General features: G+C 59.0%; 2 protein-coding genes across 4 annotated transcripts in view; one reads left to right on the top strand and one right to left on the bottom strand.

Annotated features, from left to right (window-relative positions):
* Positions 1–2,130: 2,130 nt before the first annotated feature.
* Positions 2,131–13,748, top strand: MAFF (MAF bZIP transcription factor F). The gene is made up of 3 exons (XM_087448925.1): positions 2,131–2,324; positions 11,258–11,323; positions 11,909–13,748. The coding sequence occupies exons 2-3, from the start codon at positions 11,288–11,290 to the stop codon at positions 12,353–12,355; spliced, it is 483 nt and encodes a 160-aa protein (XP_087305051.1). The 5' UTR covers positions 2,131–2,324; positions 11,258–11,287; the 3' UTR covers positions 12,356–13,748.
* Positions 13,749–15,364: 1,616 nt separating this feature from the next.
* Positions 15,365–24,706, bottom strand: part of TMEM184B (transmembrane protein 184B) — a 48,151-nt gene continuing 38,809 nt past the window's right edge. The window contains exons 6-9 of one of the 3 annotated variants that reach the window (XM_087448921.1): positions 22,795–22,886; positions 21,695–21,864; positions 21,032–21,226; positions 15,365–17,858 (exon numbers count right to left, since the gene is read on the bottom strand). In XM_087448921.1, coding sequence (XP_087305047.1) covers positions 17,617–17,858; positions 21,032–21,226; positions 21,695–21,864; positions 22,795–22,886 — 699 coding nt within the window. In that variant the 3' untranslated portion in view covers positions 15,365–17,616. The other 2 variants (XM_087448924.1, XM_087448922.1) reach the window with 2 other exon arrangements.

The following is a 24,706-nucleotide window of genomic DNA, read 5'->3' as shown; positions in this document are numbered from 1 at the left end:
GCAGGTCCGCTGGGGACTCATTCACTGGTTGAGTACCTATTATGGCCTCAGCTCTTGAGAAGCTCATAGAAGATGGGGGAAGAGAAGTCCAACAATCACAATTATGCAGTTTCTAAAATCAAGAACTTTTGTATCCCAAGAGGTAACAGGAGTGACTCCCTTAGAGATGTAAATGTAGGGCAAGCGGGCAATGTTAGGGGGGATTGTTTGAGTGTAGACAGAGCTGCCTCAACGCTTGGTCACTGGGAAGCTAGGGGGCCAATCTGCATATGAAACCCAAGGCCTTTGGGAGCTAAGGGACAGATGTTACAATCCCAGGGGCACCAAGGCCCAGAGGCAGGAAAGCATACGAGGACTCTGAAATCATGTTACATTATATTAAGGGCAGGGGAGCCTTGCCTGTGACCAGGGTGCCACATGAAGACCTCCTAGTTGGGGAGGTCCTATGCCCCACGCAGTAAAATCAGGAAGGTGCTGTGATGACAGCCTCACATGAGATGGCTCTTGGAGTGAAGGCAGGCATGTCAGGCAGTGGAACAGCATGAGCAAAGGAAAGGGAGAATAAACTGCCCCCATTGTGCCCCCAAAGTCACCTCTTTTGGATGGGGCTCCAAGCACCGAACGCATTGCTCACATTTATGCTGGGCCCCACCTAGTTGAGCATAGCTCCAAACATCTGGACCAGGAATCAGTCAGATCTGGATTCAAATTCCAGTTCTTGTACTTCTTAGCCTGGTGACTTTGGAAAGTCACTTTACCTCTGTGAGCCTCTACTCATTTATTTCCTCCACGAGTATTTACAGAGGGCTTACTACGTGCCGAGCACTGTTCTAGGCACAGGACATACAGTACTGACCGAGGTAGACAAGGGTCTACCCTCATGAAACTTACATTCTGGGTGGGGAAGACAGACACTAAATAGTAAGCAAATACATAAACAAGATAATACCCTATGGAGATATTAAGGTAATATAAAAACAAATGTCAGAGGTGGGGGCTCCTTTAGCCACGGGGTCAGGAAAGGCCTCCCTGAGGCAGTGACATCTGAGCTGACCTGACAGATGAGAAAAAGCCAGGCAATGAACGGAAGAGGACACAGCCAGTGCAAAGGACCTGCAGCAGGAAGGAGCTTGGTGTGTTTGTGGAACCATAAGAAGGTCAGCGTCGCTGAAGAGGAGTAGGTGACAGGTGAAGAGTGGTAGGAGGTGAGGCTGGAGGGTTGGATAGAAGCCAGATGGCTTAGGGCCCTGTAGGCCAAAGGGCAGATTATAGTTTATATTCTACATGTGAAGGGAAGCCAGAGAGGGTGCTAAGCCAGAGAGAGGGTGGGAGTGTGTGAAACAACCCGGTGTTTGCTTTGAGAACCCTGGTGTGTGAAGAAAGCCTTTAGAGGCAAAGTGGGGAGGCGATCAGGGGGCTGCTGCCGTTGTCCAGGTAAGTTGATGGCGCCTGGACTAGGCGGTAGGACTGGGGGTCGGGGGAAGTGGTCCAGCGCAGCATGGTGTTGGAGGTAGAGCCAGCGTGACTCATGGTGAGGGGAGGAAGGCAGAAGGAGCGACGGCGCGAGGCTCCTAGATTTGGGCTTGAACAACTGAGACAGAGGAGACTGGGCACGGGAGCTGAGTTAGGGTGGACGATCAGGAGCTGGATTTTGGCCGTGGAGTGTGTGCAGTCCCCCCCTCGCACCTACGTGGAGGCGCGGAGCTGATACTCGAATGGAGTCTGGAAGTCAGAGAAGCTGTTCGCTCTGGAAATACAGATTTGGGGCTCATGGGCATATAGATGGCATTTAAAACCACGGGACTGGATGAGATCATCAAGGCAGAGGGTGTAGGACGAAAGGAGAAGAGGCCCGGGACTGTCGTCTGTAAAATGAGCCAAACGACATCTCCACCCACGCGGCTCTCGCGAGGTGTCACGTGAACGCACCCAGCGGGCGCTGGAAAAGGGGCTGAGAACCTCCGCGGCGCCGAGGGGCGGGGCCGTCTGTGGGCGGGGCCTACCGGGGGCGGGGCTGCGGATCCGGGAGGCCGCTCCGGGCCGGTGGGCGGCCGGAACGGTGACGTCACCGCATGACTGGGTTTTTATGAATGAAAGGAATCCTGTGAGTGAGTAATTCCGGGAAGCTCGCCTTACAACTCGGCGCGGCCCCCCGCGCCGCCCGCCCCACAACAAAACTTGCCGCGCTCCCGGGAGCCCGGCTCCGAGAGACCTGCGGTCGGGACCGGAGGGGAGACGGGCCGGAGCGCGGGCCGGGACAGCAGCCGGACGGCGGCGGGACCCGCGCGTGCCAGGGGCGCGAGGCGAGGCGGGCCGAGAGGCGGGTGAGGGTCGCGGGGCCGGGACGGGGACGGCGCGGGCCCCCGACGCTCAGGGTCTGCGCGCCCCGGGAGGCCCTGGGGCGGGGCGCGGAGGCCGCTCCGTCGGTGCTCCCGTGTGTCCATCGCCTGGACGGCTGGTGGGGGGTGTTGGGGGCAGAGGTCCGGCGACCGAGACGGGGCCGAGGCAGGCGTGGCGGGGTGCGGGGGTGATGCGGGCGCGGGCCGCGGGGCAGCGGAGCCGGGCAGAAGGGGCAGCGCAGGCGGGCAAGCGGCAGTCCGCCCAGGAGGGCGGGGGGCGGTGTGCACGTACGTGACTCGGTGAGAACAGTCCCTGGCCCGGAGCCCGCGGGCCGTGCGTGCGCGGTTTGTTTACGTCGGAGGGCGGGCGGGCGTGTGTGTGCCCTGGCGGGCGTCCGGGTGTCCTGCCCGGTGCGTGCGTGCGGGGTCTCTTGGAGAGAGAGAGAGAGAGAGAGTGAGTGAGTGAGTGAGTGTGTGTGTGTGTGTGTGTGTGTGTCCACCCGCGCACTCTCAGGCCTGTGAAGATCCTGGAGTGTGTGTGTCCGCGTGTCTGTGTGTGTGTGTGTCCACCCACGCGCTCCCAGGCTGGTGAAGACCCTGGAGTGTGTGTGTGTGTCTGTGTGTGCATGCTCTGGGCATCTCAGAGTGTGTGTGTGTGTGTGTGTGTGTCCACCCGCGCACTCCCAGGCCTGTGAAGACCCTGGAGTGTGTGTGTCCGTTTGTGTGTCCACCCACACGCTCCCAGGCTGGTGAAGACCCTGGAGGGTGTGTGTGTGTGTCTGCGTGTCTGTGTGTGTCCGTGTGTTTGTCCGTGTGTGCGTGCTCTGGGCATCTCAGAGAGTGTGTGTGTGTGTGTGTGTGTGTGTGTCTGCCCGCGCGCTCCCAGGCCAGTGGAGCCCCTGGGGTCTGCGTACTAGCGGTGCGTACCTCGGAGGCCGTGTTCCCACATGAGTAAAGGCGGAATAAGGACCCGAGTGAGGGAAGCAGCCCGGTCGGTGGTCACACGGGGTCCGGGAATTCTCGCCTGGGCTGTCCCCTTCTCACCAGCCAGCTGCGGCCAGTCCCCCGCTCTCCCTGGAGTTTCCCAGGGCCGTGGCCATGTGACTGTGGTGTTTGTCCCCGCGCCCAGAGCCGGCGCCTGCAGCACAGGGTGGGGCGAAGCATCAAAGACCCAGCTGGGCTGGGGGGTGAGGTGAGGGGGCCACCCCTCACCCCAGCACCCTGGTGGGTCTGGCAACAAAGTGAGCTGGCGCCCAGGTCCTTGTCCCTAGGTTTGGAGGCCGCCTGGGGGAGGCGGACCCTGGGCACTCTTCTTCATCCCCAGGGTTGCCCATCCCCTCAGTCTCAGGAGGAACAGGAAGGGCCAGAAAACCCACAGCAAAGGTGGGAGGTAGGAAGCGATCCCAGGCTTCCTCTCCTTGGTGGCTGCTCTGGCTGGCCTGGGTTCTGGAGGTTGTACCTGTTGGGTCTGGGAGGGTGAGACCAGGAGGATGGGGTGGAGCTGGTTTCTGCCCTCCTGGTGGTTTCAGTTCACGGGTGTGACTAGTCAGACAGACCTATCGATCGCCAGACCTGAGGAGCTAGTTGAGGGCCTGGCCAGCCAGAGGACCCAGGGTCCTCACCCTGGGCCAGGTGTGGTCCACAGGCAGTGGGCACGTGGCCTTGGTGTATGAAGGGTTAATAGGTGAGGGGTGGGGCCCTGACCTAGCCCCCCTTCACTTCAGTTCTGCGGGAAGCTTCCATTTAGCCCAGTAGCCTGAGGGGTGGGCTGGGGCCAGGGATTCTGTGTCCTGTTCTGCCCTCCCCCTCCTCCCACCCAGGAGGGAGGGAGCTGAGCTTGCTGGAGTGAGGAACTGGAAATCTCTTAACTGTAAACCTCTGAGCCCTGGTGAGCCCTGCTGCCACAGCTGGGAACCTCAGTGTCCCCAGGTGCAGCAGGAACTAGGTGACATGGGGGGGCAGGATGGGGGTGAAATGGAGGAGGTATGGCAGCCTCCACACACAGCCTATTTTCCAAGGGAACTGTAGGAGAGAAAGCAGAGCCAACAGCCCCAGGCTGAGGCCAGGGATGTCCAGGAATATGTGGGGTTCGAGTAAGGGAGGTGGCCACAGGAGCACGGGACACAGGCAGACCCAGCCTCAAAGCTGGGCAGGAAACATCCCTGAGTTGGGCCAGGGGTCAGGGGACGAGGGGAAGTGGCTGGTTGACTCAGGCACAGATGGAAAGCTGGCACTGACAATTTTAACCTCCCATTGAATCACCCCTGGGCCTTCACTAGGGCCTGGGACCCAATGTGGGCTCCCTTGGCCCCTGGGCCTCCCTCAGTCCTGATGCTTTTAGCCTGCATTGCCATGGAGCCCATCATGGGCCAGATGCCAGGGATGAGATGGGGAACAAACCAGATCCAGAGCCTGCCCTCTGGGAGCTTACAGTTGCAGAGGGGAGACAAAATTGAAGGAAGAACCACCAAACTCAGTGCAAAACCACAGCTGAGATGGGTGGTATGAGGGGGTCACTGTGGTTTGCAAGTATAGAACAGGGCTCTGACTTAGCCAGGGCAATCAAGGAAGGCTTCCCAGAAGAGGTGACCACTGAGCCAGGTTGTCAGATGGATTGATGATCGTCTGTGAAGCCCTTGAAGGCAGGGGCTGTGATTCATCTTTGGGTCATCGGGGCCCAGCCTTGAGCCTGGCACAAAGTAGGTACTTCTTGGATGTTTACTGATTGAATGAATGAATGAGCACTGGGTCCATGTCCTGGAAGAGCTTCACAATACATGGAGACAAAGGCCTGGGAACCCAGGGAAGCAAGAAGCCTGGGCATGGGCTGTCGGATTTTGAAGCAGTCTCCCAAACTCGAGCAGATCCTACAGGACCCAGGTGACATACTCCCTCACACACACACAAACACAGACCCCGTTTGTCCCTTTGGGAAATATGCAGGGACAGTAAACTCTACAGTTTACTATCTGTTATTATTTGTTGTTAGCATGAGGATCCTGGGAGAGAGAGGGGAGAGAACATGGTGGAGGCCTGAAGGCCCCACAGTGTGGGCTGGAGGGGAGGGTGGCATCGCAGGGTTTTGAAATGGGCCAAACATGGTCAGGTTTGTAGGCTTGTGTCAGTATTGATCCCTCTGACAGCTCCTAGGGGAGGGTAGATGGTGGGGTCAGAGGTGGAAGCAGGCAAGAGTGGAGGCCAGTGCGGAGGCGGCTGTGGTGATGGTTCAGCTGAAAGAGACGTCCCTGCCTGTGCAGGTAAAGCGGGGGGATGGTCAAGGCTGATGGTCTCAGAGTTTGTGTTATCATGCCTCTGCCTCCAGGAAGCCTTCACTGATTTCCTTTCCCATCCTCCAGGGCCTCTGCTCTGCTGGTGGTCTTGAAGCACCATTCCAGGCCAGAATCTGACACTCTAAACCCCAAAATTGTCTGTGATAGAAGATACCTTAGGCTTGGTGGAGGTTTGGGAAACAGGCCCCGACAGAGGGAGGACGTATCTGAAGTCACACAGCATGGATGAGTGGGTGGCAGGACGGGAGCTGGAACCCCAGGCTCCTGCTTCCCTGTGGTGCTGGGTTCTCCCAGCTTTGCCCCCCTTCCAGAGGGAGGAGGCTGCACCAGTGCCGACTGCCAAGGCCCAGGAAAACACATTTTTTCCCTCTGTCCTCACAGAGGAAGTAAATGGCTGAGCAGCCAGAGAGGAGCCCATGCTGGCGGGTGGGCCCTCTAAGGATGTCTCTGGAGTGGACTGGGGGGGCAGGGAGCGGGATGTAGGAGGGCCTGTGGCTGCTGGCTGGGCGAGGCAGCTGTTCCTCCCCCAAGAGTCAGCTCATTCTCTAGGCCTCCAAAAGAACGTAGGGACCTGCAGACCCTGGAGGCCCACTGGCCTCGGTGGCAAGAAGGGAAGAAGCAGGGCGGGGGGGCTGGGGGCAGTGTGGTGGCCGGCCCTGCAGAAAGAGCCCTGAGGTGGGGGTCCGCACTCCTGGGTTCCCGCCCGCCACTGCCGCCAAACAGCTGCTTGGTTGCCTCGGTTATCGAGCAAGGAGGTTGGACCAGCTGCTGTCTCGGGCCCAAGGTCCACCAGCCTGGCCAAGGCAGCCCGGAGGAGGACCCCGGCCCCTTGGCTTACAGCCCAGCAGCCCCCGGCCTGGGGCTGGAGCCTGGAAACCTGAAGTTTTCAGAAAGTTCTCCCTCTTGTGGATTTCCCTCTGTGACTGCCTGACTTTGCGGAGCGAGGACATTCCTGGGCGAACATGGGTGCCTCCGCTGACGTCCAGGCTGCGGCTGAGAGGCCGAGGCTGGAGGAAGAGGAGAGAGAGGAAGGAGGGACAAGCAGGTCCAAAGCCACCTGAGGGCCTAAAAGTACTTTGAGTCCAGCCAGCTGAGGGGGTGGGACCTTCAGCCACTAGATAGGATATGGGATGGCTGACAGTTTCCATCTCTTGCGCCTACTCTGGAGGGAGGGCCGTGTTGAGAAGGATTCTGAGGTTGTAAAAAGCTCAGTGGAAAACCGTGCTGTGTTGAGAAGGATTCCGAGGCTGTGTCCAACCGCAGTGGGAAAAGTGCTGTGACTGGTGAGCCATGTCTGTGTTGGGAGTGGCAGGAGGGACGATGTGAGGCAGGCCGACCATCTGCCACTTCTGATCTTCTCTAAGCCTCTGGTAATTTACACACTAACTCTATGATGATCGTCCCCACTTGACAAGTGAGGAAACTGAGTCCCAGAGAGGAAAAAGGACTCGTCCAAGGGGCCAGGCCACGCCTCCAAGGTTCTGTGTCAGCCACAGCACCCAGTGCTCAGCACCCAGCGGCCAGCAGGTCTCGGTTAACCTATGTCGAGAGGGGCTTCCCCTCTCCCGTCAGGTCTCTCTGTGTAGCCCAGACTGCCTGGGCATCACCTAACACCCCAGCTCCCCGAACAGCTGGCAGGGGGCCCTGGACAGCTGTATGTCATTTGCATAGCCCTAGGAGACCCGGCACGAATGCTGGCACAACAGAGCTATGGAGACTGGAAATTCCAGCCTCCTCTTCACAGGGGTGGGCAAATGGGGCCCAGAGAGGGTGCCCTGTGAGGGCCACATTGGGAGGGGGCACGTGGCTCAGTATGGCCTCGGTCCTGGGCTCCACCCCCTGTTAGTTGCGTGACCCTGCCCTACTTTATTGACCTCTCTGAGCATTACCTCGAAGAGTTACCAGGAGGACCAGGGTGATGACCGTGTGAAAGGGATTAGGATTCAGTCCTGGGCCTTTATAGGTGTTTAGAATTCCTTCCAATTTGGGAGGAGGCAGCCACTCCCCTGCTGTGGGACTTCAGGCAAGAGAGAACCCTCTCTGAGCCTCCACCTCCCCTTGGGTAAAATGAGGAGGTGGGGCCAGATGGTCTCTAAGGGCCTTTCCCCTGTGACCCCGGCCAGCTGGGAGATGCTGAGTCAAGGCGAGGTCCCGGTGACTGCTGTAGGCCTGGCCCCTCCTGGACAGCCTCAGCAGTTCTGATAACCTCCCAGGTGCTCACTGACCTCTATAGCTTATACCACTTGGTTCCCCCAAAACCCTGCGAGGCTGGCATTGTTCCGATCCTACACATGGGAAAGTGGAGACCCAGAGAGGTCGAGTGGCTTGCCTAAGGTCACACAGCCTGGAGAAAACAGAGATGGGACCCAGACCCAGGCTTGACTCTTAATCCAGTGCTCCTCTCGTTTTCCATATCCCGCCTGGGAGCCAAGCATCGTGAGGATAGAATCCCTCCTGCACCCTTCCCACCCTCCTGGCGTCTGTGTGCCACCTGTGTGCAGGTGGACAGGAGGAAGATCTGGAGACATGGCCAGGGGTTATTCTCTCGACAGTTACTCTCTCAATGGGCTTGGCACTTGGTTCAGACACTGACAAGCTGGGTGACAGACAGGGTCAGAGACTCCACCCACCTACCCCTCATCAGTGCCTGCTCCCTGCCAGGCCCTGTGCTGGCACCTCAGCACCCAGAGCTGCTCCGCCTGGTTCCTGCCGGTAGAGCTCCCTGTCTGGTGGGGAGACAAGGAAACAGCACGTTACAACACAGGGGTTGAAGGGCTGGAGTGGGCGGTGCCAACAAGTTCTGGGGTCAGGGAGGGCTTCCTGGAGGAGGAGTGTCTGCACCCAGGGCAGAAGGATGAGTAGGAGTCTGCCAAATAAAGTGGGGGGAGAAGCGTCACAGGGCGTGGGGTGGCCCAGAAGCAAGAAAGCATGGGGTGAGAGGAAGTGAAAGAAATTCCATGTGGTTGGTGTGCGGAGTGGAGGTGGGCAGTGGTGGGAAATGAGCCTGGGTGCCACTCGGGTGGGCTTGGACTCTGTCCCCAGGAGAGTAGGGAGCCATGGAAGGTTTGCATCTGAGTGGTGACATGGGCAGAATCACCCAGTGGAGAGATCCTCGGGTTGCTGTGCAGAGGATGAGCAGGCTGGGACCTCCCCAGGGGTGTGTGTTGGGGGCAGGTGGCCATTTTGGAGGCCTGTAGTGAAGGGTAGGATTGGTGGGGGTGCTGTATGAGGGTCCCCAGGTGGTGTCTGTGCAAGATGAGGGTCCTGACTTGGGACTTTCTGGGCCTCAGTTTCCCCCAGCTATACCACAAGAAGCCTGGGTGGCTCTGAAGACCCTCCCAGCCCAAGGGGCGGGGCAGCTGCCACTGTCAGGGGATCTCTTGAAGTGCCAGCTTCCCTGTCCTGTCCCAGTCCTCGCTTCCCTCTGGGGTGTCAGACCCCTGGCTGTGTGGGCTGGGAGGAGCTGGGGCTTCCTGAGAAGCCTGGACTGTCCCCACCTCGGCCTGAGTCACACTGAAAACTCAAATGCCTTTACTTAAGCAACCAGCATGTGCTGGGCACCACTCTAAGCACTGGGGACACAGCAGGGGACAAGACAGGCTCTCTGCTGTGATGAGCTGGCATTCTAATGGGAGACAGACACCGAACAAATACATAAAATATGTGTGGGTAATAATAATTATATATAGTGAGAGGTGCTACAGAGGAACATGAGGTCGGGAAGGGAGACAGGGTGTGTGTGCGTGTGTGTGTGTGTGTGTGTGTGTATGTGTGTACGTGTGTGTGTGTATCAAGGGTTGGGAATTCTAAATCAAGTAAGAACATGAGACTTGAAGAGAGACCTGAAGGAAGTGAGGATGGAAACACTGCGGCTATCTAGGGGAAGAGAATGCCCGGCAGGGGGAACAGCCAGTGCAAAGGCCCTGGGGAGGAGTGCACTGGGTGTTTGAGGAACAGCAGGGAGGTGCGTGTGGCTGGAGCCCAGTGAGTTGGGGGATGGGGGGGAGCTAAGCAGGAGGTAGTGGAGAGGCGTGTGCTAGGGCCATATCATGCAGCGCCTTGTGGGCCATTGTGATGACTTTGCCTTTATATATAGTAAGATGCCTTTATATATAGTGCCTTTAATCCGAGTGAGATGGGAGCCATGGGAGGGTCCTAAGAGAGGAGGAACATGATTTGACTTAAAGGGGTGGTGGCGAGGAGCAAGTGGAGCAGGGCAGGAAGATGCCCTGTGGCCTGAGACGCGGCATCCGATCGATTCTCATTAGCAACCCCCTAACTGATAGACAGCAGCGGGGGTAAACCGGTCCAGACCCTGGTTCCCGCAGCTGTGTGTGGGGCCAGCCTCACAGCCTCCGCTCACCCTCTGGCACCTTCTGGCAGGCCCCAGGTGTCTCTCAGAGACACTGTGGAGAAAGGGAAAGTGCACAGACTCTGGCATCAGACACACTGGGACCTTTCAGAGGTTGTCCCACTGACTAGCTGTGGGATTCTGACAGATCAGTTAACCTCTCTGTGCCTCAGTTTCCCCATGGGTGACACAAGGTGGCTGTGTGTTCGCCACCACCCCTCCCCACGGGGATCACCAGCCGGGAACTCAGCCCAACGGTGAACAGGCAGAATCAGATCCACTGGGGCAGGAGACTGCTGCTTTCGAGGGGGCTTTGGGAGACAGGCCCCTTCAGCCCACAGCAATGACCACTGGCCCCTAGCGTGTGCCCTCTACGTCTCCCCATTGTCAAGCACATGTCTGGCAAATAGTAGATGCTCAATACATATTTGTGGAATGAACCTGGGGCTTTCAGGCCCGTGGGGGAGGCACTGATGGCTGGTGGGCCCCCATCAATCTAGGTGTGGCTGTCCTGTCTGCCCAGGGCAGTCCCCAGGTACGGGAAGCTTTCCCAAACAGGTGTGGATGAGGGAGGCTTGGGCAGGGGAGGGGAGGGACTGGTTACGCTGTATTTTGATGGGGTGCTGGCGGGACTCCGTGAAAACTCATTGACCTAGTACACATACTTTTTGTGCACTTTTCTGTAGATTATACCTTAATGAAAAGTTAAAAAAAAAAGTCAAATACACATGTCTGGGCCCCCATGTGGAAGAATGGCTGAGGAGAGGGGACCTCTTCATTTGGTGCGCATTTATTGAGCACCTTCTGTGTGCCAGGGACTGACTTAGGTACACTGATGGAATGGAAGGATAGACAAGGCCTCGGTCCTCACGGGCTGACATTTCGGTGGAGGAGGGGTGGCAGGGAGAGACAGACCATACACAAGTAACCACCCATAAATAATTGCAGAAGTGGTGACTGTTGTGAGGGTTAGTAAATGGGGTTATGTGATATGGCACAAGGACTTCTTTGAAGAGGTGGCATTGGGCAAAGACCTAAATGATGAAGAGTTGCTATGGGAAGAGAAAAGGGAAGAGACCAGTAAAGAGAACAGCAAGTGCAAAGGCCTTGAGGCTGGAATGAGCCATTCAAGGAGGGCACTGTGGCTGGACCACTGGGACAGAGGAAAGTGATATGAATGAATTCCAAGACAGCAAGGGCCCTGAATGCCAAGCTAGTGAGTTTGGATTTTATTCTAAGTGGAAAAAAAAGTGACCTTGGCCTCTTCTCTCCCCTAGGTCTCAGTCCAGAGGGCACCTTCTGCAAATATGTCTGTGGATCCCTTATCCAGCAAAGCCCTGAAGGTGAGGTGGCAGCCCCTGTGGTCCCCAGTCCTCCCCCTCCCTCCCTGCCCTGGCCAAGCTCCCCATCCCAAATTCCCCTTCACTTCCTGGAATCCCCAAGGGTGGTTCAGCAGGCACCAGGCGTTCATGAGACCACAGGAAGGGCCCTGGGCTGGGAACCAGGAGGCCAGGGCTCTGATCGTAGGCTGTGTGCCCCTGGGCAGGTCACTCCCCTCCCTGGACCTGCTTCCCCATGGGGACAATGCCCACTGGGCTGCAGGACTTCAGAGGTGCTCTCCTGGGTTTCTCTGGCTGAGTCCAGGCCAAGCGCTGGGTTAGAATTCGGGCTGGACCCTGGGGTGGCTCCTTTTGTGTTCAGATCCTGATTTGGCTCGATTTTCCCTTTCCGGATTCCTGCCCCTCTTTGGGGTCTTGGAGCAAGTCCAGCCCCCACCTCAGTGCCTATGGCGGTGAAGGGGGAGCACTAGGGGTGGAGGGGGAGCCGTCCCCAGCGCCTGCTGCGCACCAGGCCCAGGGCTCAGGGTCCACACGCAAGAGTGCAACCCTGGGCCTCAGTTTCCCCATGCGCCCCACGTGCCGCCGCAGATCAAGCGCGAGCTGAGCGAGAACACGCCGCACCTGTCGGACGAGGCGCTGATGGGGCTCTCGGTGCGCGAGCTGAACCGGCACCTGCGCGGGCTCTCGGCCGAGGAGGTGACGCGGCTCAAGCAGCGGCGCCGCACGCTCAAGAACCGCGGGTACGCGGCCAGCTGCCGCGTGAAGCGCGTGTGCCAGAAGGAGGAGCTGCAGAAGCAGAAGTCGGAGCTGGAGCGCGAGGTGGACAAGCTGGCGCGCGAGAACGCCGCCATGCGCCTGGAGCTCGACGCGCTGCGCGGCAAGTGCGAGGCGCTGCAGGGCTTCGCGCGCTCGGTGGCCGCCGCCCGCGGGCCCTCCGCGCTCGTGGCGCCCGCCAGCGTCATCACCATCGTCAAGTCGGCCCCGCCCCCGGCTCCGGGCCCCGCCCCCGGGCCCGCCCCCGCCGCCTGCTCCTAGTGCCCGCCGCGCCCCGCCCCGATCACGCCCCATTCCCAAGCCACGCCCCTCCCACCCCGCTGCCTCCCCAAAGTGCCTAAGCGCCGTCTCCGTCCCCAGCTGCCCTTTCTCTCCAGCCATCGTTCATCTCCAGCCATTTCTCTCCACCCTGTGGTGGACACACGTTCCCTCCCCAGAGCCAGTCTTCCTCGTGCAGCCCCTGAAACCAGGACCTAATGGCCCTGGGGAGGGGCAACCTTGGTGAGAGAGCAGGTAGGGTGGGGGTGGGGTCTGGGGTCTCCAGAGGCTTAAAGTTCAGCCTTCTTAGATTGGGAGGGTGGGATAAGAGCGGATTAGAGAAGGGCTGTTGGAGAGAAGAGGGCCACCCCTCGTTGTGTAAACTGCTCGGATTGTGCCAACGGCCCCTCCGCATCCTCCCAGGATTCAGGACTGGGTCTGGCCTTGTGTGCGCTTGTGGGGCTGTCTCGCTGGGAAGCTGACGCTCCACCTCTGCTTTGGGCCTTGAGGTGCCTGCCTTCCCCAGCTGGGAGAGTCGTTAGAAACTGCCTAGTGACGCCCAGTTACCAGATGGGGAAACTGGAGGCCTCCAGCGGACTGACAGCGCCCAAGGCCACATATGCTTAGCGGTTGAACTGGAACTAAAAGGCAGGTCTCGCCACTGCTGCCTGGAGATTCTAGCCATGGCTGTCAGGGGGACAGTGGACAGGGACTGAGACAGTGGTGGGAGGGCCTCCCTGGCTGGGAGACAGCTCTCTGTGAGTCAGGAGAAGAGAAGTGGAGGGACAGAGAAGGTGATGCAGATGGAAGTGAGGGAAGGAGCTGGCCTGGCTCAACCCTGGGCTCTCGCTGCAGCCAGGGAGCTGGCCAACCAACGAGAAAAGGGACCAAGGAGGTGACTACTGTGGCAGGTGGGGAGATGAGAAGACAGATCTTGTGGTTTTGCAGCCTGGGGGTGGGGTCCTTAAGAGGGAAGGGTCCCACCTTTCCCCCTGTGAGTGTCCACTGTGGGGTGGGGCTGACCACTGCCATTGATTGCCTTTCTCCTGGGAAGCTCAGCCCCAACCCCTCCCCCCACACTGTATACAGCCGCCCCTCCCCGCTGTTTATTTATTGCACGAATCTAAATTATTCTCCCCAGCCAGAGCCCTAGCACCCACTCCCTGGAAAAGTGGTGTGTGGCCCTGAGCTGGACTTTATATTTTATATCTGCAAATAAATCGCATTTTATCTTATATTTAGGGAAAGCCGGATGGCAACAACCACCAAAAAATGTTAAAAAAAAAAAATTGCCCGGCCCCCAGAATTTATTTATTTTCTGACTTACAGTAAGCGAGTTATCCTCCTTCTGTATTTTGTAGACTTTCTGAATAAAGTCAAGTTCTCTTTTTCCACAGTGAAGAAATGTGTGACCTGGGCTATGGTTTTTTTGGTGGGGATGTTCCAAATGAGGGGCCTAAGATGTGGTTCTGCTTTCAATCTGGGTCAGGACCCTCTGCTGATGAAGAATTTGCAGATGGAGAACTATGCGCCCTCACTAGCTCGTGTACGTGGACTTGGGGGTGGAGTGGAGGCCAGAACATCTGTCCTTCCATCTGGTTGCCTGGAGCCAAAGAGCCTCCCTGGGGAAGGCAAAGCCAGGAGGACAATGAAATGCAGGGTTAAACTCCCTGGGCGTCCCTTCAGTGAATAAACAGTCCCACCCAGAGAGGAAAATTCCCAGATTTAAGGGTAATCTCTCTAGCACTTTCACATCGAGCTCTGACTTTATAGCCAAGTAGAAAATATTTTCCCCATGTTCCGGAAGGCACAGGGAGGCGGGAAGAGAAGCGGCTTCCTCAGCCCCAGCCTGAAGGCCTAAAACACAGCCCTGTGTCTCACCCTGGGCCCCAAACTCACTGCAATCTCTACCCGGTGTGCCAGCCCTTCTGGGGCACCCTGAGCAGGAGTGGGGGGGGCCTGTGGTCTGCAGGGCAGGAAAATCGGGGTTTGAATCCAGGTGTGTCTTTTCCTAGCTGTGTGACCTTTGATGACTTATTTAGCTTCTTGTGGCCTCAGTTTACCCATCTGTAAGTGAAGGAACTCAAGGGCATAGGTGTGACAAGCATTGGGAACCCCAGGGGCCGCAAGCTTTAACACTGAGGAAACGTTTACACGGCAAACGTGTCACGACTGTGAGGAGGATTTCTGCGTGGCTGGGTATGGAGGGATGGGGCTGCGAGGCGGATGCGTCTGTGGAAGGTGAAGGACCTGAAAGCTGGGGAAGGGCCAGCCCACATGGTTGGCTTGGTCCACAGACCCTTCTCCCCCATCTCAGGCTGAGGCCCCCCGATTCTGATCCTGAGATGCTGAGCTCAGGCTGCAGAAAGGGCAGCAGGAAGCCTCGGGGGGTTAGCAGCCGGCCAGGAAGCTCCCCCGCCCACGCCGCATTCCTGAGCGCCACGTCAGCGCAGGCCAGGCCCGGGGAAGGCATGCAGAGGGCACGAAGGTGCCCTGCGCCGCCAGACACCTGGCCTGGGGGCAGGCGCAGTGCCCACCGCCCAGCGGGCCCTGCTCCAGACCTCCGTGCCTCTAGGGGGAGGCACCTTGGGTCCTAGGGTGGAGGGTGGGCTCAGGGAGGCAGGAAGCTAGCCTGGAAAGAGTGAGGATCCCAGCAAATTTCTGCAACCCCGGGGAGACACCTGCAGGAATGGGGCTGCCAGTGTGCGGGCCCATGGCTGACAGACGGCAACGAGGCATCCACCCACTGTGCACAGCAGCCCTGTGGGGTGCGGAGGGCGGGCCCCCGTGACCAAGGCTGCCACTGTGTCCCGCTGGCTGGGGGAGGGGGAGACACTGTCCAATGGGGGCTTAGACCCCAATTTTAGTCTCTGGCAATACGAATCCCCCGTCACCTACACATTACACACCGCAAGTTGGAGAGTTTCTTGACACCCCTGCTGACGACCACGAAACCCACCCTCAGATATAACAGGGCGGGGAAGAGGAAAGAAAACACTTCACCCACAGGCAGAGATTTCAATACAATCTATATTATCTCATATATATATCTTTCTCACTTTATTTGCTCACTTCTGTCACGCATTTAAAATGTCACAGAGACCAAAATAGAGCGGCTTTCTGGTGGAACTCATGGCAGTCATACACGAGATACAAAACTAGGGGACTCTGTCTTTTCATACATCATACAATTAATTTTTCAAGTATTTTTTATGTACAAAGAGCTACTCTATCAGGGGAAAAAATTAAAAAAAAAAAAAAAAAAAGGTAGGTTACACATCCTAGGAAGGAGGGGTGGATTGGGCAGCACGCACTCCCAGCCCCCATCTCCCCAGGGGCCGATAGCTCCCTGCCACTGAGCCCCACCCCCCACCCCCCACGCTAGCAGGCCAGTGCCAGGGCGGGCGAAGACTGGGGGCAGGGAGGCAGCAGCACACTTTGGCCTGGAAAGAGAATCAGAGAAACTGATTCATGAAAGCAAATGGCAGGCGTGGGGGCAGAGGTCCTCAGATAGCCCGCATCGACCTGCTGCCTTCTTGGGCAGCTTGGTACCAGCTGGCCAGGGCCACCGGACAGGGGCCCAAGAGCTGTCCTTGAGTATCCCACATGCAGGCTGCTGTGTCCCCGGGGGGCTGGCTTTGTCAAGGGAAGGCCCAGGAAGACTACTGGGATGGAACCCCCCACCCCGACCTTGGTACAGTCCCGAGAGATGGAGCCTGTTCATTCCAGGAGTGACCAAAAGGAAAGAGATTCCAGGTGAAGTTTCGACACAGCAGGCCAGGGCCCTACCCGCTCCCCTAGGCTGGTGCAGCCCAAACCCGAGTGTTCTCTGGGTTTCAAGCGACGGGACGCTCTGCCTGCATGAACGTGCGTCATGTCCTATCGCAAGGCTCTGCCTAAGACAGTGGCCAGTGGGGCTCCAGCCGTGGGAGGCTCCAGGAACCTGGGTATGGAGGTGGGCGAGGGGAGGGACTGGTGGTCCTGGCCACCCCTGAGCCCTGTCCAAGGGTGCTTGGCCCAGCACTGCAGGGTCCTCTGAGTGCCAGCAGCTTAACAGGGAGCCCCCAGGAGTGTCTGGGACAGACTGAGGGCCTAGGGAGGGGGAGCTTTCATATGTGACTAAGGCACAGAAGAGACGGGCCAGGGGGCCAGATGAGGCAGGACACCAGGCCCTGTGTGGATATGGGGCCAGAGAGAGGAGTCTGGGACCACTCCTCCCATCTCCCAATGCCCCGCTGCACGCCCCATCCCTCCGTCTTCCCTCCCGCAGGCTTGCATTCCTCGTTCCTCCGGAAGCAGGTCTGAAATGTGGAGACTCAGACCCTTTCCTGAAATGGGAGGGGGTAGCTCCAGGGAGAGAGCAGGACCTGATGGCTCAGCCTGGGATGGAGGGGTGGAAGCCCCTGACCCTCTGAGCAGCCAGGAAGCCAGGGCTCTGCCCAAGACACTGTCAAGAAGAAAGACCCCAGGTGAGAGGGCAGTGTGGGCTGCTGGCTGCCCTTCGCAGGCTGAAGGGGCACGAGGTGGCAGCAGGTGCGGCCACAGAGAGGACACCCAGGGGCCCAGAATCCCCTGCTTGGAGAGGCCGCGTCAACAGAAGTGGGGCCCAGAGGCACCTGAGCACCCTTCCCAGGTAGGACCCGTGGCTCCTGGTGTCTGGCCCTGATCCTTGCAGCACGCCAGGCGGGCCTGGCTCAGGAGGCGTCCACAGAGAGCGTCCGCATGCCCTCCTCCCTCCTCCTGCCCGCGGTGAGGCTACTCGAGCATCGGACAAGGGTGGACAGGGTGAGAGCAGGCAGGAAAGAGCCCAGATCCGAGTATTGCACGGAGTTTGGGGGTGGGGCTGTGAGTCTCATGGGGGAGGGGCAGTGACCTGGGGCCGGGGGCTGAGAAGGCTGCGGGGCCGCTGGTCCACAACACAAGCCTCTGGGCCTGGGCGTGGCTGGTCCCGACATGCCGCCGCCACAGGACGAGCGGCAGGGGCGTGGGAGTTGCTCCCAGTGTGCTCTGCCTGTCGCCCGGGCAGTGCAGGCTTGGCCAAGTATAAATATTCCTGAAGGCTCATGGGTGAGCCTAGGCTGTCCCCTGGGCAGACAGCATCTGGCTGTTCCTCTGGAAGCGATATGTGAGTGTTTCTGATCCAATAAATTAAAGGGCAATGCCAAAGCTGTGCCAGCCTGCCTCCTGGCCTGAACCTGAGGCTGGAGCGGGGGCACACCCTGCCCTGGGCCGAGGCACCAATCCTTCCCCACCAGCAGCCGCCCCTAGAACTCGTCATCAGAGCTGAGCAAGAGAGTCTTCTCGTTGTCACGGGCGCCACTGAGGCTGTGGGAGCGCGAAAGGCCGTGGGCACCGCCGCGCCAGGTGGGCCCGGGCTCCAGGGTGGACTGCTGTGTGTACTGCTGGTAGGCAGGTGAGAAGTTGTGGATGGCGTCCTGCACGATGTCGTGCGGGTTCATGGTCTCCTTGAGGCTGCTGGAGATGCTCTTCATGGGGGCACAGCGGCCTGCAGGGCAGGAGGCAGGGGTGAGGGGGCTGGGGCAGCGGGAGGCCCCTAATCCTGGGACCAGTCCCCCACCCCAAGGCTGTGCCATCCAATCACCCCCTCCTGGGACAGAGAACAGGGTCCTGGACATGAGAAAGGACAAAGAAACGGCTCCTTTGGCTTGGGTGCAGAGCAGAGAGCACCCCTAAAGGGAGCAGACATAAGCAGCCACTGGGGGCCCAGTTCGGCAGGTGGGAAGGGGTGAGGCTGGCAATCTGCAGGCAATGAGCCCAGAACGCCCCAAGGGGGCTAGCCCAGCCCCCCTCCCCTGGGGGAGAGCTCCCCTTCACTCTGGGGAGGGGATCAGGGACCCACTCCATCAGGACATGCTGCCAGGGGCCTGGACCCACAGTGGAGCAGATGTCTTCCCCGGCTCCCCTCTGAGAGGGCAGAGCTGTCTGCCCTGCTGTGCTTCCTAATTCCCTCTCTAATGATTGATCAATTGTCCCCATGCGCTCCGTAGAGAAATGGCCCAGGCCACAAACTGAAGGGAGGAGCCCATCTGCACCCAGGTCTTCACGCGCAAACTCGTGTGCGCTTTCCGCCTTCCCGTTCTCTGCCACGGAGCATAACTAATGCTCCTCATTTCCTATTAACTGTGCCCCCAGACTGAGCAGGGCATATTCTAGAACAATGAGAGACCAGGACAGAAGCAGGCAAGCTCTACGGAGGGTGGTCCCCGGCAGGCAGGTGCTCTGGGCTCAGCCACCCAGGGGTGCCTGTTGGGGAGGAGATGGGGACACAGAGAAGGACCTAGGGAGAGGCATGCCGGTGACGGTGACCAGGACTCACGTGCAGGACAGACGTGCAGACTAAGAGCAGAACCTACCGTAAGGGCCATATGTTGGCACTGCCCGCGGCCAAACCCGGGGCAAAAGCAGGGCGGGGGGAGGGGAGAGAAGCCGGAGAAATAGAGAAGACAAGAGACAGCTGAGTGAACGCCACCTTCCCACTGCCGAGGCCGGCGCGCCACACCAGAACCCTGCCCGCTCACCCCCCAGGCCCGCCCAGCACTCAGGCAGCTCCTGCTGCCCCTCTGGGGCCTGGAGGGCATGTCCACCTGGGGATGACTCCTCCTGTGGTGCTCATGCTTTTTTGGGGGGGTGGGGAGAACACACAGTTGACACCTAGAATGGTGCTTGGAGTTCAACCTCTGCATCTAAGTCAGGACCCCCCACCCCCACTTCTCTTCAGGCTGGGCTGGAGTTGCTAAGCCTGTGCCTCGTGCTTTACAAACCTCACAACACTTCCCAGACGAGGAAATCAGGAGCAGGGGGCGGGGGGTGGGGATACTTGTACAGATCACACAGTAGAGCCGGCTTTGCACCCAAGCCTGACTTGAGGGCTGACAAGGGCTGGGTACCGCGGTTAGTGGGTGTGCAACTGGCCCAGGACCAGCCCGGGGGTGGGGTCCTGCCTTTCCCTGGCTGGGCTGCTAAAGCTGTATTTCTGGCCACACTATTTCTTGCTAGGGGTGGATGTGTGGGGGCAGTGGGTGGGAGGACAGCCGGGCATCCACAGCGATCCTCTGCAGAGCCACCACGTGCAGAAATGCTTCCTTAAGCCATTTTATTTTTTTGTGAGGAAGATCAGCCCTGAGCTAACATCCATGCCAATCCTCCTCTTTTTGCTGAGGAATACTGGCCCTGGGCTAACATCCGTGCCCATCTTCCTCTGCTTTATATGGGACGCCGCCACAGCATGGCCTGACAAGTGGTGCCTCGATGCGCACCTGGGATCTGAACCCGGGCCACCAGCAGCGGAGCGCGCACCCTTAACCGCTACGCCACAGGCCCGGCCCCTCCTTAAGCCATTTTAAACCTGAACTGTGCATAAAGGGTTCTCTGCCATGGTCCCAAGCTCCAGGCACAAGGGTGACCTTCCCAAGGGCACAGGCTCTGTCAGGATCAGGTCCAAGGGACATCATCCTCAACACTGGGTGGGTATTCACTGGATCCTTCCAATGGGGCCCTGGTGGGCAGCAGGTGGGACCCTAGCTGGCAGCGGTGAGCCATGGCCAGCACAGCGCCTGGCACTGAGTAGGTGTGCAATTAAATATGGAAAAAGTGCCTACAGCCCCCAGGCAGCAAGTGTGTTGGGAGAAAACAAGTCGAGCGCACGCCAGTCGAGAGGCCTGGAGTACAATTCAGTCCACACGCCTCCAGCAGCCACACAGGCATGTGAAGCCCTCTTCCCAACCAGTGAAAGAACATGGTAAGTAAGAAGGGGGCGTCAGGGAGCCCTGCGCCAGGCCAGTCTGGTGCCTTTACACTGCTTAGCACACTGCTCCCCAGGGCCTGTGGTGGGCATTGCTGGGGGACCTGGGGAAGTGAGTTTCTCACCTCCAGCCACACGAGAAGGGAGCTGGCAGCAGCCCAACCGCTGGGTAGATGTGTTAGACCAGGAGTGTCCCCTCCACAGGCCCTTGGCCACCCCACTGGTTAAGTCGTTTCAGGCCTCCCCAGCCTCCTCTTCCTGCCCCCTTGAACGTCCCCTCTCTGCCCAGCAGCACCAGAGGCAGCACCCCTGGGCCCCGGGGAGCTCTGCAAGCACACGCTGCTGGGCGCAAGCCCAGGCCCGTTACCGCAGAGCCTCTGAGGCGGGGCTGGGACGGCGGGACTGTGAAGACTCTGCAGGGCATTCTAATGTACAACTGGGGCTGCCACCTCTGTTCTCCAAAGACGGAGATAAGCAGGTGTAAAAAGAAAGCTGTTAAAAGCTATTACCCTCTGAGTCTGTTTCTTAGAAGTAATCAGGTTTAAAAAAAGAGGACTTGAGAGACAAGGGGACTATAGGAGAAAATGGATAAGGGTGTTCGACGTCAGGAGCTGGTAGGAACCTATCTATTCCAGGGTCTCTGTCCTGATCTTCCGGTGCGGGTCCTGTGCTATTCCATCGTGGGGTCTCCACACCCAGACCTGCCACAAGAAACAGGTGGGCCTAGCTTCCAGGACCGCCCCCTGCCTTGTGACGGGGAAGGGGGAGCCTCACTCTCTGTGGCCCCTTTGCCACATATAAGACTGGGGCTCCCTGAGCCATCAACACCTGTGGGACACTGGGAGGCAGGAAGGGCCCTGACGCGGGGCTGGGAGCGTTCCCCTGCTGGGGGCCGTCTCCCCGACCCTGGCTCATACCTTGTGCGTCCAGCCTCTTGTCCGCATAGACCTTGTAGGTGAAGGCGTGCCGCAGCGCCAGAGCCGCGAAGAACATCTCCACGCAGATGATGAAGTCCTGGTAGCCGGCAGCCACGGTGCCCTCGCCCACCGACACGCGGGCCGAGTGGATCTTGGGGATGGCCCCGCATTTCTCCAGGATGGCCAGGAGCATGCCTGGAAGGGGAGGCGTGCATCTCTGGCCCCAGAATGGACCCCATTCCTCCATGCAGCCCCCTCCAATGCCACACCTCCGGGAGGAAGGAAGCAGGGCCACAGTTGCTCCTGTCAGGCAGGGACGCTGGCACAAAGCTGAGGCTTCCAGAAACCCCGCTCCTCCAGCTCCTTGCTGGCCACCAACACTGAGACGTCACCAATCATACAGGGTCCCCTGGATCGCCCACCCATGAAGTGGCCCCACCAAAGCTCCCCCGTGGCTCCTGTGAAAGGCTCCCGAGGGCCCAGACTTCACACCCACCAAGTGCCCAGCGGACGGAGGCCCCTCTGAGCTCCAGGCCAGGATCACCCAGGGACAGCCCCATGGCCTGGGTCCCAAGGGCACAGGGGACTGTGAGGAGGAAGGGGACACAGCTCAGGGGACAGGGTGGCACAGGCCACCCTCACAGGGCCTGAGAGGAGGCTTACCCTGCCAGAAGGAAAGAAAGATGACGGACTTGACCATGAAGAACTTGAGGACGGGGCTGTAGGGGCTGAGCAGCTCCCGGGTGGCGAAGTAGAAGAGGAAGAGGGCGTAGAGGGCCAGGCTGACGGAGATGTTGTAGATGATGGTCACGTAGAGGTAGCCGCTGGTGACGCTGTGGGGACGGGGGAGAATTCTCTGGCTTGGACAGACCCTTCTGAGGGACAAGGGGCCTCCTTCCCTCCTCTGCCCTGCCGGTATGCCAACCCCCAGGGTTCTCAGCAGTGCATTGAAGAGAGGTGATCAAAGGGGTCCACACATCTCCGAGGGTGCAAGGGTGTGCGCCACAGTCCAGGCCAGCCCTCCTGCCTTTGCTTCACTCACAGATGTGTCTGAGCCGCCTGCCTGCAGCCCTGGTGCCCACGCTTCTGGTGGAGGACACAGGCGGGGAGGCCAGTATGGCCTGGGGTTGGGGGCTCAGCCCGATGCTCAGACAACAGGTGTCAGAGCAACACGAAGCTCGGCTTTGGTCTTTTCACTTGAGCCAAGTTCCATCTCCCATGAGCCTCAGTTTGCTCACCTGCCCTGGCAGGGCCATCATGTGGAGCACAGGGAGTGCAGGGGAAGCATCTGCAAGCACACGGCCTGGACACCTGGTCACTTTTATTAACTCCCAAAATGAAATGTGTGTGGACAATTTACACAGGAGAGGCTTTCTACCCAGGGACTCAAGATGGGCCTCTCAGGGCTCTTGACTCTCTTGCTCCCTGCCTTGGGAGTGGTCACTGTCCCTCCCTGGCCCATCCCCAGGGCACCACCCTGCAGCCTGTACATGAAGATGATGAAAGCTGAGGGCTCACTCCTGTGCTGAATGCCGGACCAAGTGTGAAGACGGCCACTGCCAGGCTCAGGCCTTGCAACTCAGGGGTGCAGAGGCAGGAGGAAGGCCAGGGCCACGCTCGGCCTCCACTCCGAGTAAGGTCAGGGTTTGCAACCTGTCTGCAGCCCCTCCCTTCCCTAAGGCAGGGCATCAGCCTCTGGGCAGGGTCCCCCACCCCTGCCCCGACAGTCCCTCACAAGCCCCTCAGGGGGACCTGCTGCTTACTCAAAGTCACCATCCCGGTACTTGCCGAAGGCCTGGAGGACCACGGTGCTGACAGCCATGAGCGGCTTCACCACGCAGAACTGCAGGGTGGCCTGTTGCGGAGAAGAAGGCCAGGAGTCAAGGATGAGCACAGAAACCGTGCACCAAACACCTCCTCTGGCCAGCTGGGCCTGTGCTGGATGCCAGGGAGAGAGGAGGAGGGCCAATGTCCTGCCCCCGAGGGGACCACTGTCTGGAGGGGAAGGCAGATAATGTGAGACAAGGACAGTGCAACGAACCTGTGTGAGAAGACAGAAGGAGGGAAGGATGACTGATGGAGGGATGGAGGAGCAGGAGACAGAAGATACCACCAGAGATGGCTTCTCGGAGAAGGGGTCAGAATGTGTCAGAGAGACAAAGGGGACAGGCTTCCCTTCCAGGCAGAGGGAGCAGCTCACACCAAGGCCCAGAGGCAGAGTGGACAAGCGCAGGGCAAGTGCTGGTGAGGGCAGCAGCGGGGAGGTAGCTGGGGGGACGGGCAAGGCCAGGGTCCTGCTTGGGGGACTGGCTACTCGGGGAGCAGGGGTGGGCGAGGGCCTCCTGTCATCTTCCCTGTCCACTCCCCAGTCTGGCTCCTTGCCCCATGCTCTGGGCCTGCGTCCAGGGTTTGTGCTGAGCTGCGGGGTCTTGCCGGGGATGGAGATGACCTACAGGAGCATGAAGTAAGAAGTAGCCCAAAGCACAGGGCCTGGAGTCCCGACATTTGAGTTTGAATTCTGGCCTCCCCAACTACCAGCTGTGGAAGCTCGAATGAGGGGTCACTTAGCCTCTGAGAGGCCGCCTCACTGGTAAATGGACGTGACCAGCCCCCACGTCACTGGGTCGCTGTGTGGGGACTGCAGAACAAGACAGCCCAATGTCTTCTTGGAGGTCTCCCACCTCTGTGCTTTCAATCAAGGCCTCTGCTGGCCTGCTCAGCCACTGAAAGCATTCCTAGCCAGGGTTTCATAGCTCCCTTCAGAGGCCCCAGTAAACTCAAGAGATGCCGACGGTGCCCATGGAATCACTAGAATCCCATTCTCTTGAAAGTTAACCTAAGCCATAAGGCTCCTTTTGTGGAGGTGGGAGGATTAAAAGGCTAAGTTAGTGTGGCTCCGAATACGGCAAGGACCTTGGAGCAGAGAAAGGAGGCTGCTGAACCCCACGTTTCTGCCCTGACTGGGGACTGGAGTGAGGTTTACAAGGGTGGCCCAGCAGCCTGAGCTGTGGGGCTGCCACAAGGAGAAGGTCATGTGACAGGGCTAGAGGTGCGACGCTCTCCTCGGCAAACCCCACAAATCTTCCCTGGCCCCACACCCCACTTAGAGGAAGTGGGACCAGCACCGTTTGGGGAAAAGGGAGGACCAGTTTGCACTGAGGGAGCCTTAAGAGCCTCCAACAGGCTGGTTCTGTCCTGGGCCAGCTCACTTGGTGCTCAGAACAGCCTCAAGACGTAAGTACTGTCGTCATCCACGTTACAGATGAGGAAACTGAGGCACGGAGGAGTTGAAGTGGCAGAAGAGGCATGGGAGCCCAAGTCTGAAGGCCCCAGAGCCTTCACCCTACCACAGCCCTGGATCGGGTCTGAACTCGGTCAGTGGTTCCCAAGCCAGGCTGGACCTCAGAACCACCTGTGGAGCTTTACACACCTTCCCAGACCTTCTCCATCAGGCGAGGGTCAGGGTGCTGACTTGAGAAGCTCTACTTCTAACAAGGTCTCCAGGAGGTTCAGACACGGCACTGGCCCTGGATTTCTCAGGCCTGTTTCTGTGCCTCCGGGAGAAGCTGCAGGGCTCTCTCTCACCTGGAAAGGGGTGCTGAGGTTTCTTTTGTTCCCCTTCCTTTCACTGCTTCTCCTGCCACCTCCGGGAACAACAGCAGAACACCCGAGCCC

The sequence above is a fragment of the Ceratotherium simum genome, chromosome 25 (genome assembly GCF_057802395.1).
Source record: "Ceratotherium simum simum isolate JZ-2026a chromosome 25, ASM5780239v1, whole genome shotgun sequence".
In the NCBI taxonomy this organism is placed as follows: Eukaryota; Metazoa; Chordata; class Mammalia; order Perissodactyla; family Rhinocerotidae; genus Ceratotherium; species Ceratotherium simum.
This window is presented reverse-complemented; position numbering and strand designations above follow the sequence as displayed.

Coding starts and splice junctions, on each gene's coding strand:
- MAFF (XM_087448925.1), top strand. CDS start 11,288: ATGTCTGTGGATCCCTTATCCAGCAAAGCCCTGAAG. Junction 11,324..11,908: donor TATCCAGCAAAGCCCTGAAG/GTGAGGTGGCAG, acceptor GTGCCGCCGCAG/ATCAAGCGCGAGCTGAGCGA.